Genomic DNA, 12,608 nt, shown 5'->3' with positions numbered 1-12,608 from the left:
ACCATTCTTGCGCACCTGTTGTTGGGGCTGAAGATGAAAAATGCACTGGCTTCTGGCATGGGCACTGCCTTTTCCTTCAGGTGCAGCTCCGAGAGTGGGCGGGGGCGGGGGCCCACAGGCATCTCAGGCTCCTCCTCATCCTCTTCTCCTGCAAGAAAAAAAGCACAATTCTAATTAAAAATAGAGCATCCCTAATTAAAAATAGAGCATGCACTACTGGGTATTTACTCCAAAGATACAGATTTCATGAAAAGAAGGGCCATCTGTACCCCAATGTTTATAGCAGCAATGGCCACGGTCGCCAAACTGTGGAAAGAACCAAGATGCCCTTCAATGGATGAATGGATAAGGAAGATGTGGTCCATATATACACTGTGGAGTATTATGCCTCCATCAGAAAGGATGAACACCCAACTTTTGTAGCAACATGGATGGGACTGGAAGAGATTATGCTGAGTGAAATAAGTCAAGCAGAGAGAGTCAATTATTATATGGTTTCACTTATTTGTGGAGTATAACAAATAACATGGAGGACATAGGGAGATGGAGAGGAGAAGTGAGTTGAGGGAAATTGGAAGGGGAGGTGAATTATGAGAGATGATGGACTTTGAAAAACAACCTGAGGGTTTTGACGGGGCAGGGGGTGGGAGGTTGGGGGAGCCAGGTGGTGGGTATTAAAGAGGGCACGTATTGCATGGAGCACTGGGTGTGGTGCAAAAACAATGAATTCTGTTACACTGAAAAGAAAAAAAAAAAAAGAAAAAAAGCACCAGTCTAAATAACTCTACTATGCCCACGAGCTTGTATTGCTGTGTTGCCTACTTCCAGATACCTTCCTACTGACCAGAATCAAGACACCATTTGCGTCTCTGAAAATGAGGGGTATCAACTAAGACACTCAGCTCTCTCCCCGTGAGTGCTGGAATCTTTGTTAGACTTTTCTGGCAGCACATGACAAAGGGGGTTGTAAGGAGGGTGACTAGTTCAATCTCGGTTTGCCAAGGATCGTCCTAGTTTCCAAAGTGAAATTCCCACAGCCCAGGAGGCTTTTCAGTCGGATTTGGATGGTTGGTCATCCTAGATGTAAGGTCCTAGGAAAGGTGGGGGCACATGGGTGACTCAGTGGGTTAAAGCCTCTCCCTTTGGCTCAGGTCATGATCTCAGGGTCCTGGGATTGAGCCCAGCAGGGGCTCCTCTGCTCAGCAGGGAGCCTCCCCCCTCCATCCCTCACCTGTCTCTCTGCCTACTTGTGATCTCTCTCTCTCTGTGTCAAATAAATAAATAAATAAATAATCTTAAAAAAAAAAGTGCTAGGAAAGCTGATCAGGTAAGACTAGGACATTGCCAGGTGTCTTGCCTGTCTAGGCTGCATGTAAGGCTCAGCTGAATTGCAAGCAGCCCTATCCTTAAAGGTTCTAGGAGTTTAAATTTAACACTCCCATTCCTGAAAAATACCAAAAAATTATGCACTTTAGGGATAATAGAGCAATGATGCTGAACACAAGAGGCCCTTCATTCAAAATTCTAGGCATCAGCACCAGTTAAAGAAGCACCTTTGTTTTCCAGGCTAGTGGTCATGTTTACTGTGGACCAAAAGCAAATGGCTTACTCCTTTGCTTGCAAGGTCACTGCCCATGGTAGGAAACGACTACATATCCTGTTCTGACCAAATGCATTTAAAAATGTCTAGTAAGGGAATGGGAGTAAAAGCATGGGTTCTCTAGCCAATGCCTTGACCCAAATCTTGGCTCTGTTTCTTTCTGGCATTTAGTTTCTCTGTGTCTCAGTTTCCCTGAGACACAGAGAATGGGAAAACAGCACAAACATACCTCAGAGTGGCTCTTGGCACATAACATGTTCTATATAAAAGTTAGCTCTTGTTATGATCTCTGCCCACAGGAAAGACTCTTAGTTTGTAAAGTAGTGTTTAGCGTCTTTTTCGGTCCGACCTCTGCCTGCTGTTCTTCCCTGACAGGCTTTCTACTCTTGCCATGAGCCTGTTTTCTGAAGGCTCATGGTTGTGGGTTGAATAATGTCCCCCACAAGTTCATGCCTAGCTGGAACCTCAGAATGTGACCTAACTTTGGAAAGAGTGTCTTTGCAGAGGTATTGTCATGATGAAGTCATACTGGAGTTGGGTGGGCCCTAAACCCAAGGACTGCTGTCCTTATAAGGAGACACAGAGACATACACGTGGAGAAAGAGGCAGAGACAGGGGTGATGAGGCTGACAGGCAAGGAGGGCCAAGGATGGCTGTCCACCAGCAGAGACACGGAGAGGTGAGAGAGGATTCTCCCCAGAACCAGTCAACATCTGATTTCAGACTTGTAAGCTCCAGAACCATGAGAAAATAAATGTTTGCTGTTTGAAGCCCTCAAGTTCATGGTTATTTGTTATGAAAACTCCAGGAAATGGATACACTCGCCATGTGCTTTCGCCTTTCCTTTCCTCATGCTGTGCCCACTGCAGAGCTAGAAGGACTGCCATGTCAGACAGCATCATTCACCTGGCTCTCCTGAGTACCTGGGTTCTCCAGAATGACCTGCCTGCAATTCTGGGGCCCCGTTGGCCTCCTGCATGCACTCGCACTTAGGACCCAATAGCCAGCATACCTGATTTTACATGTATCTCTTTATGTGCTGAGAGAGACAGTATAGAGAGAGACACTTGTCCAGCGTGTAGCCGCCCTTGGCTTTTGATGATGATTACATGTTCACACCAACATTTGCTTTATAAGGAAGAGGACTTTACAAAAGAAGAAGGAGACTCGGTTGTTGGAAAGATAGTTACGGAAGTTTATCTTACAGACCAGCCACATCTCCTCATGCTCTCTCCTCTTCTGGTTAAAATGAAGTCAGGTGGAACAGAGAAGAAAAGATACCTGGCACAGAGCATGGTTTGTTCTCAAGCAAGAAGCATTTAGGGGCCCAAGGCTTTTTTGGAGGACCAGCAGAATATAGGCATAAATCAGTCCCCCCACCCCACCCTGGAGTAATTAGAGTTGACCAGCAAAGCAGTTAATATTTTTAGCAGCAGAGAGACATGAGATGAAGAACTGTATTGGGCCAAGGGTTGAAGCTTTCCAGCCACACCTTGGTAGGTAAAAGAGATGCGGAGTCTCCCAGTAAAGCAAAATAAATAAAACTGGAGTTGGCCTAAATTGCAATATTTACAAATGAAATTTCATTGAGAAGTCTCTTCAATTCCTGCCCAACTATTTGTATTCTTTTCAGCTGTGCTCTAAATTAACAACTTTCTTATTCATGATAACAATGCTTTTTTATTCATGATAATTTGGTAAAAGGTAATTTAATGTTTGCTTTAATCATTCGTGTCTAAAGAAAAACATATTTACTAGCTTTGTGGATTTCCGAGTTCCTGGTGAAAAGTTTTGCTTTCATCTGCAGTAGCCTGCCCTGCTGATTATGAAGCTCGGTCCTGATTCCTATTGCAAGGGAGAAGCAAGCCAGTAGGTTCAGACACATACCAGCTGAATTCCAGGCATAGTGTTTAGAAGGAAACCACGTCTAAAGGACAAGCCCAAATTTGTAAAGGGCCAGAAATCTGACAGCTGTGATGCTTTGCATGTATTATGTATAAGGACGGAGTTGGCAGAGTAGGAAAAAAGTAAGATCAAGTTCTGTTTTGGGGGTTGGGAACCTAACCACCTACACTCCAGCGCTGGATGCCGGTGGACTCCCTTAGGGATCCGTTCTCGGAGGTGTGGAGAAGCGCACTGTGGAGTTGCTGTGGCTTTCATGAGGGCAGGTGCCCGTGTTCAAAAGTAAAACCCCCTATGTAGTTGGACGCCTCACTTTTGGTCCTCCGTGATCCTTGCCCCCCCCCCCCCCCCCCCCCCCCCCCCCCCCGCCTCACTTGATACTCATTTTCGTCCCTGTGATTTTGCTCTCAGCCAATTCAGATAAAAATATTACTAACACCTAGCGCCTACAACGTACTGAACACAAAGCTGTGGTTCTTGCCCTGGAGGGACCTACAGTGTTGAGTGTGGCCCAGAGTTCCCTGGCATGATTGGCAAGGCCACGCCCCCGGAAGCGAGCTCTGTGGATAGCGTCCAGAGACGGAAGCCTGAGGTTGCACCTGTTGTTGCACTGGGCCTGTTCTCTGCTGGCTCAGCTCCAAAACCTTATCTACCCCCATTACTTACTTTCTCTCGCTGACTTCTAGGTTGTTAGCAAGTCCTGCCAAATGCGTCCCAAGTTCTGCCCGTTCTCTGTATCTACAGCACCAAAACAGAGTTTTGGCCCAAGTGGCCACTGCCTCTCACGGGACTGCTACTAATGCCCTCACTGCTTTCCGTTTTACTCTTGGCCATCTACTGCCTTGTTTTCATGCTGCACAGTCTACTAAAGATAATTCAGACATGAGATCTTATCTTCCTCTGCCTGAGAACCTCGGGTGAGTCTCCATGGCACCAACTAAGATGGGAACTTCTCAGGTGGCCTCAGAGACCCTGCCCTACTGGCTCCTGCCTGTCTCACCCACCATCATTCCCCTTCGTTCTCTTTGCTCCATGCATGGTGGTCTCTTTGGATTCCTCCACAGACCATTCTGCCCAAGAGATTCTGCATTTGCGAGCCCTCCACCTAGAAAGCACTTTCTTCTGATTTCCATACATCTAGGCCCTCTGCCTCATCCGGAATGTTGCCTCCTTCAGGAGGTCTTCTCTGACCACACAGCCAAAGCAGCCTCATGCCACTGAGGAACTTGTTCACATAGCCCTTGGCTTCGTTATCTCCGGACTGCTCACTGCTCCCTCATGACCTTTTTGTTGGCCTCCTTTATTGCTCACTATCTGTCTCCCCAGAAGACACTGTCTCCCCACTGTAAGCTCCAGGAGAGCAGTGACCTTCCCTGTCTTGCCCGCAGGTGTATTCCTGGCACTTGTCACAGTGCCTGGCCCACAGTAGGTGTCTCATTAGTAGTTATTAAGTGAATGAATACCTCCATGGTTTCTTCCAGCTCCCTGTCTATGACAATAGCATGGTCTCTCCCCTTCCCCCAAAACAAAGCCCAGCCCAGCCCAGCCCACTCTTGTCCATGCAGGCTGGCTGTCTCTCCCCCCACAACTGCCCACCTCATGGCTTTGCTCTTATTCAAACCCCTTGAAGCAGCTGGAGCCTTCCCAAAGCATCGGGAAGAACAGAGACTCCCTGTGCATTCTCTGGTGTCATTCACTTTTCTTTTTCAAGCGTCTTTATTAATTTTTAGTCTGCAAACACACATCTGTATGTTTCCTCTAATAAATGACTCGATTAAATAAAAGCACAGTCTTGGCACCCTTCGTAGGTAAGCAGATATTTCTAAAATTTAATGTATGCTAAGCAGGGAGACTCAAACCAACTGTTGAACTTTGGAGATTCCGCAGGGAGGGAAGGACTGACAAGCCACTGCTGGCCGGTTGGTACATTGTGCAAATCAGAAACAGGCCCCTCCATGGGGTGTTTCATTGAGGGCAAGGGTCCTGGCTAGGGGACTGCAGGTTGGAGTTCATGCCCACTCAGTCACATCCGCATTCACCTTTGGGTGCAACCTGGACAAGCAAGAACAACAACCTGGCCGGGGCGGGGGTGGGGAAGGGCACGGGCATGGGCGCAGGGAGAGGAGGAAGCCGGAGGGAGATGTGGGGGCAGGAGGAGTCGTGAGAGTATTCTCTGGCCCTGCACCTCCCCATCCCGGGAGTTTGGCTGTACGTGGGCCAGGTACGATGTCCACAAGCACTGCCTCCCAAAGGCATCTGGGTTAAGTGGGCACAGGAGAGGCCAGAGGCCCAAAGGCCACAAAGCAGAAGGGGCAGGGTTGGGAGGACAATGGCAGATCAGGTTCTTTGCCTTTTCTGGTTCAGAAGAGAGAGGAACAGCTGGGAATGAAATATTGACCAGAACAGAGACAGCAGGCCAAGTGATCCTGGGAGGGATTCTTGGGGACTTCTGCTGCATCTGGAATTAGGGTCCAGGAGGTGCCCTGCAGAGGCAGGAGAAGGGGGAGCCGGGAAGCAGAGACTGGTCCCTTGGAGGAAGGGAGGACATGGGGAACCACCAACTTTAAGAGGACACCACCCTTGGGTGAAAAAATGAAAAGCAGAGACAGTGAACAAATGGGGAGCTGTTGGGGCTGGTCTTCAAGGCCTGAGTGTGGTGGTGGGCTGAGGCACGACAACCTCGACTACCTATGAACCAGAGGTCTCAATACAGGTGTGTGAGATGCCTGGGACCAAGAGAAACCTTGGAGGGGGTGGGTCTGCAGGAGGCTGGAGAAGGGTGGTCACATGACAAGGGAAGGGACACTCAAAAAACCTACAGGATCCTGACAAATCAGCAGAATGTGGGAAGAACTTTTCAGTCTAAAAGCAAAACCATTCCAAGAATCCTCAAAGCTGGGTCAACAAAGGCACTTTTTCTGCGGTGGCTAATATGTTGACAATGTCCTCGTTATTTTTTTCCCCTGACCTGCTTCCCTTTCTTTCAAAGGGCAACAAAGAAGAGAAAAGGCACCAGTATATTTAGAATGATGGAACTGGAGACTATGGTCGCAGGTGTAGCTGCCCCACCGCCAGGGAGAAGGAACAGGCCTGGGCTGCCTAGGAGCTGGGCACACATGGGAAAGTGCCCTCAAATCCATGCTGTCCCCCTGTGCTGTGTGCGGGGGCACCAGGCCAGTTAGGGCTAGCACCACCTGGGGCCCAGGGGGATTCCTTTCATTACTATCTTTCTTTCTCAATTTGGAAAATACCCACACAAGTCGAGAGACTTGTGCAGTGAGCCTCCCTACCCAGCTTCAACAGGAGCTGCTGGAGTATATTTTTAAGCAACTTCTAAATATTTTAGAGTCTATCCATATATACATCTACATGTATAGGCTAGAACTACAATAACACCACTACAATAACAAAATAAACAAAAACTACCTCAAATCATTAGTTTTCAGTCCCTATTCAATTTCCCCCTGGCTTATCTCCAAAATGTCATTTCAGAGTTAATTTGATGATTCAGGATCAAGACAGGATTCCCCATTGACTTTGGCCAACATGTCTAGTCCTAGAAATCCTGTAAGAATTTCCACCCAATAGAGCTTTCAGGCTTCGGACACCCTTCCTGCTCTTCCTTTGGTCCAATTCGCAGCAAAACAAATCCTCCTTCCCAGGAGGCAGGAGGTAAGTGAGGGGGAAATGATCGCAGCCAGCCTGCTTCCCAAGGGAAACAAAGATGGCTGCCTGAGTCCTTGCACACAAGGAGGACAGATGGAGGGCGGCCTGAGGACCTCTGATAGTAAGCCCTCTCAGAGGAGACTGCCTTCCAACTTAGGTATCAGAAGATGAGAAGGCTGAGTTGTGAAGAATTCTTTTTATAATAAATGAAAGCATTTTATGAAGCAACCAGGGGGGATATGTGTGGTGGTACTGTCCTTGTACTCAGCACTGCCCCACCCCCCAACCCCAGTAAGGATAAGACAGTCAGGATTTACTATTATTATTAAGTAAGTGTAATGCTGCAACTTGCAAATTATATAAGTTAATGATTTTACGGCATAGGATATAATAAAACCTTAAATGTCTATAGAATCCACCTTCCAAAGGACGTAAAAGACTGCTCAAACACAATTTATTTAATGTTATGTCGTTATTATGAGGAAGCCAGGAGCAAAGTTCCCCTCTGGATGATAGTTGGTAATGCCTAACTACAGAGGCAGAAGACATTTCGTCGTGCAAGGTACCTGGAGACGGAACCTGGAACCACCCGTCCCTAACACATGGCTACTTCCATACGGCTTTAGAATCTAGATCTCTATCCCCAACCTCCCAACCTCAGGGTTAGGCAGTGGGATTGGTACCTGTATTTTCTGGGTTGGGGTAGGGACTCTTATCCTCATTTTCATTGGGCTGGAGGTCATCCATGTTGATCTAAGCAACCAAACGAGAGAAGCAGGAAGAATCTAGTTAGATACATTCCCCAGTTAGAGAGGCTGAGAGAGGCCTTGAAATTGCATTATAGTCAATGACTAAGCTGTTGACTCAAAAATAGGTCCTTGTTATCTTGTGTATATCCTTAAAGACATCAACAGAAGGCTGGGATTCACCCAGCCGGCCTTCTCTTCACATTGCTAGCCCTCCTGTGCCACCCACATGGGTTTTCTTTCATTGAATCCCTTTCCTTCTTTCCTCCTTCCGTTCCAAGTGTGCCTTGCCTGGGACTGTGCCCTCCCTCCCCCAGCAATGGGCCTCCCAGATCCTGGAAGGAGATGGCTTCTGACCTTGGTGGTGGGTGGGGACTCTCCATCAGCAGTAATAGATTTCAGTTCAATTTTCTCCTCCTTGGTCTCTTCCACTGCTGGCTTCTCCACCACCTCTTGTTTCTTCTCTGGGCTGGCAGTCCTGGCCGGTCAGCAGGAGGAAAAATTAAATGTTTACTGAATGATAGGAAACATGAAGAAATAAACTACCCCGTGGTCTGCTGGGGACTGGTGGGAACAGGTTCCCTGGGCTTACATGCATCTTCCTTCACCTGGGGCATATGGTACATGCCACTCAATCCCAGATGCCACTGGGCCGGGCCCACAATGCTTGGCCTGGCCACACATTGCTCTGTCTGGTACTCAGTTGGCCTCTTTCAGCTTCTTAGCTGCTACAAGTCCTTGTCTGAATCAGAGGAAGTTTCTGGATCTGATTCAGGATTGGTTTCTGGGAAACTCTGCTCAGTATCTAGCAGATGTATGGCTGATGAAGTCCCATTTAGACAATGACAGAAGACAATGCAGGGTCTTATCTTGCTTTCTGAACGCCGGAGATGAGTTATCAAATAGTGAAAAGGAGTCACTCAGCTGGAACAGCATTTCCCTTCTGAGTGGCTGCCTTCCTCCTCTCTGTGCCCTTCACTCCCTCCACCTCTCATGACCTCCCTTCTCAAGAGCACCCTCCAGCTTCTTAGACAGGTGAGGAAATCCAACACCTTCACAGACACTGTAACTCATGACGGTCCCTACTTCAGAGCCATGCCTAGGTATTAGCAGAGAGGACCAACTTTCTGTGGGCAGCCCCATACCCGGTGTCTTCTAGGAGTTTTGGCCAACAGAGGCCAGTGCCCAAGCCTCTTGCTACCACTAATGGGAGTGGCAATCAGAACTGGGACCCTGGGGCCCCAGGGCTGGGTAAGCTTAGAGGGTTACCTGGCCAGCTTCTTTCTCTCCTTCTCTTCTTCCTCCTCCTTTTGGGCAGACGTGAGGCTCTCAGCATCCGCCAGGTTGTCCACAGCAATGGCCAAGAACACATTCAGTAGGATATCTGTTTGTGTCCATTCTTAAAGAAAATGACCCTTGGCCTTGGGGTTTCTGATGGGCTCAGGGGGCAGGGAGGGTGCAGGACATGCAGTGGTTGAGTGCTCCACAGAGTGAGCTCAGTGGTGACTCACCCCGAGGGTACCCAGCCCAGTGGCATCCCTCCTCCGCCCCTCTCCCTCCCCATTACCCTCCTAGTGACCAGGAGATTTCCAAGGGGTCGAGAGCAGGCTAGCTTGCAGGCTGGAATGGGCAGCCAGTTAGGTAGTGAGTCTGCCTTGCTCTTTAATTGCCAGGTTTCCTTATTGGTTTCCCTACTGAGGTGGCTGGCTGTAATTGACATAATAAACCGCATTGTCTCTCGCAGAATGCAGAATGCTCTTAGGAGCGGTTCATGAAAACCGGGCACTGAGGAGGTGCCTGATCTCTCTGCCAACTCTTCATGTGAGCCTGTGCATACAAAGGCCTTTGGAGCGTCCAGCCGGAGCCAGCTGAATCCCAGGAACTCCGAATTGAAGTGGTTATTGGCCCTTTTCTTCTCACCGCCCCACTCCCCACCCCCACCTTGAAGAGAAACACTGTGGCTTGGAGAAGCAGAATCAAAAAAGCGTAGTTGCATGGGCCCTTAATGTTCATTAAGTCTAACCTCCACCCCCAGGCTCCCAGACAGCCACACCATTTCCCATACCAGGAGGCCACAACCCGCAGGGGTGAAGGGCTTGTCCAATGGTGCCAGCGTACACCCGCCCCCGGCCCCCCACCACGGCAGCAGGGGCTTCGCAACCATCATCCCATTAAACCTCACCGGGACATGTTAAGCAGTAGGCCCTGATATTTCATCACCCATTTTACAGACACTGAGACAGAGAGCCTTTAGTTTGCTGAGGTCACCCAGCTGGTAAAAGGTAAGGCTGTTCTGTTGGCAGCAATGCCCGAGCTTTTAGCACGTGATTTAAGCCTTGATTTAAACCGGAATCTTGGGCCAGAGCTGCCTCTACTTTACCATCTCCTCTGCACACAACCCTCATGGGGTTAGATTGCCTGTGGCTGGAGACCCCAGAAACCTGCCCATGGCCTGGATCTGCAAGCACTTGTCAGGTCTGCCTGGTGAAGCCTGTCTGGCTCCGCCTGGAAGATAGTCCTGGAGAGCAGCTTCAGAGGGAGGGACACTGAGCAGAAAACAGGGAGGAGAGATGAAGGTCATTTCAAGGATGACGGCTCAGGTCCCCTGGACGGCACTTCTTACTTCCAGCAGCCATAGGCCAAGTGTGTTCACCCTGGAATCTATGTGAGCAGCTGTCCGTACACAACACCAGGGGGCATTGTTCACCCAGACTATAATGAGAACATGCCTCCTGGAGTCGGGCAACACTACAGCCCAAACTGGTTTGGGAAGATGAACTTACATCCCCACCTATACCAAAGCTCCAGGCTTCCACCAAGACCCTCCTCCACGGCTAAGGTGGTTCTGGAAAGGGACACATTTTCTCCCCAGAGCACACCTTTCCCCTGCTTGCCTGGGGGCCCTGTGGGCGGGCAGCCACACTTTTCAGCCCCGAGTCAGGACCTGGGCACCTGTATTTGGCATCGTGCTGCAGGCTGAGGGAGGGTGGGGCAGCAGGGGCGGGGAGGCAGGAGCAAAGGATACAGTTTCCACAGATGAAGAGGATGATGAAGTAAATACAGACTAACATCCCTGGAAAAGAGGGGCCGCCATAAGCCATGATCCCATCATACATCACCGAATTCCAGTCCTCCCCGGTCAGGATCTGAATGACACATTCCCACCAATAAGGGACACAGCGTTAGACCAACAGCAAACCCCAAAACTCCCCTACCCTGCCCCACTATGTTAACAAAATTGTCTAAAATCTCTTTTCCACCTCTTTCCCTCCTCTTGGCCCCCAGTTCTCCTCCCAGGGGCTCTGAGCTAAGCACCTGGGCAACTTTGAGTCCACCCTCAGACAAAGTGCATGGGCTCTGGCACGATATTATTTGAGAAGGGACTGGAAAGGCTTCCTGGTCAAAGTATCTTCTAATCGACTGCACAAGATGGCCACTATTAGCCTTTCCTCTGGGCCCTTGCACAAACATGAATGTTTTCACTGAGAGAGTACTGTGCTGTTCCAGCTTTCCCCAGCGTTACTCATTTGGGTGCCATCTTTAAGATTTGGGCTACACCCACATATTTTTCTTGTAAATCAATCTACTTTGAAACTTCAACAAGTGCTACTTTAGCTTTACCCGACACCAATATATCTATGAAATGACAAATTTGATGGGCTAGTTACATTTTTTTCCTGGTGACAAGCATGGTGTGTAAAAAGACAGAGCTTCATCATCTTCCCCTCCCCCAACAAGCACAGTCTCCTTTCCTCTGTTTGTACTTTGGGTGTTCATGTAGAATTTATTTGAATAAAGGGTTCCATGTTTAAACAAGAGTTTTTAAACTACTCAATTATATTTTTTCCCCCAGTGGTCCATCCAACAGTGGGATTCCATGGGGGACTGAGGGTAGGGGGGACTACAGAAAAAACTCAAGACTCTCCCGGGCATGGACCTTCCATGGCTGATCTAGGCTGGCTTTGGTTGCCCAGTACAAGGTGAAAGTTCCCACCACTTTTTCTCCCCCACAACCCAACCCCACCACTCAACAACCCTCCCACTCATTATCCCAGCAGAGAAGGGTCCATACCTGAAACACGGTGAGAAGGGACTGGGGAAAGTTATCAAATGTGCTCCTCCGGGTCTGCATTTCATCAAAGTTGAACTTTCCTCCAAAGAGCTGCATCCCCAGGAGGGAGAAGATGATGATGAAGAGGAAGAGGAGCAGCAGCAGAGAGGCAATGGAGCGTACAGAATTCAGCAAGGATGCCACCAGGTTGCTTAAGGAGTTCCAGTACCTGAGGACCAGCATGGGGGAGATTAGTGTCCTTTTTTCTGTGCTTTCTTTAACATCACTCCTCACTCATACACCCACTAGAAATTTCAAGATAAATTACAACTCTTTCTTTTCCCCTTTCATTGGGGGTAGCTGCGGTGGTGTGGATTGGACTGGTAAGCTCACAATTAGAGTGTGGAGCTAGTCATTGCAAGGTCCCAGATCAGTAATATGCAATGGTGAGTGGATGGAGCTCTGAAGTCAGAAGCCTGAGTTTCATCCTAGTTCTGTCGGTTGCTAAATGTTAATTGCACTTGGGCAAGTCACTTCCCTTCTGTTTGCCTCTGAGAAAACAAAGATAACAGTAGCAAATACTTCACTAGGTTATTGGGAAGATTACAGGAGACCAAAAAAAAAAAAAAAAAAAAAAAAAAAA

The 12,608-nt window shown here is 48.6% G+C and overlaps 1 protein-coding gene across 10 annotated transcripts in view; it reads right to left on the bottom strand.

Moving 5' to 3' along the window:
• The window catches only part of CACNA1C (calcium voltage-gated channel subunit alpha1 C), a 641,635-nt gene that overhangs the window by 110,616 nt on the left and 518,411 nt on the right, over positions 1-12,608 (bottom strand). For all 10 annotated transcript variants that reach the window (XM_059403911.1, XM_059403906.1, XM_059403901.1 and 7 more), the window contains exons 14-19: positions 11,987-12,194; positions 10,940-11,060; positions 9,184-9,298; positions 8,272-8,392; positions 7,852-7,921; positions 16-148 (exon numbers count right to left, since the gene is read on the bottom strand). In XM_059403911.1, the coding sequence (XP_059259894.1) occupies positions 16-148; positions 7,852-7,921; positions 8,272-8,392; positions 9,184-9,298; positions 10,940-11,060; positions 11,987-12,194 (768 nt within the window). The remainder of the gene's footprint in view (positions 1-15; positions 149-7,851; positions 7,922-8,271; positions 8,393-9,183; positions 9,299-10,939; positions 11,061-11,986; positions 12,195-12,608) is intronic.

This window comes from Mustela nigripes, chromosome 6, assembly GCF_022355385.1.
Source record: "Mustela nigripes isolate SB6536 chromosome 6, MUSNIG.SB6536, whole genome shotgun sequence".
In the NCBI taxonomy this organism is placed as follows: domain Eukaryota; kingdom Metazoa; phylum Chordata; class Mammalia; order Carnivora; family Mustelidae; genus Mustela; species Mustela nigripes.
The sequence above is the reverse complement of the archived record's forward strand: the minus strand, read 5'-3'. Positions and strand labels throughout refer to the sequence as shown.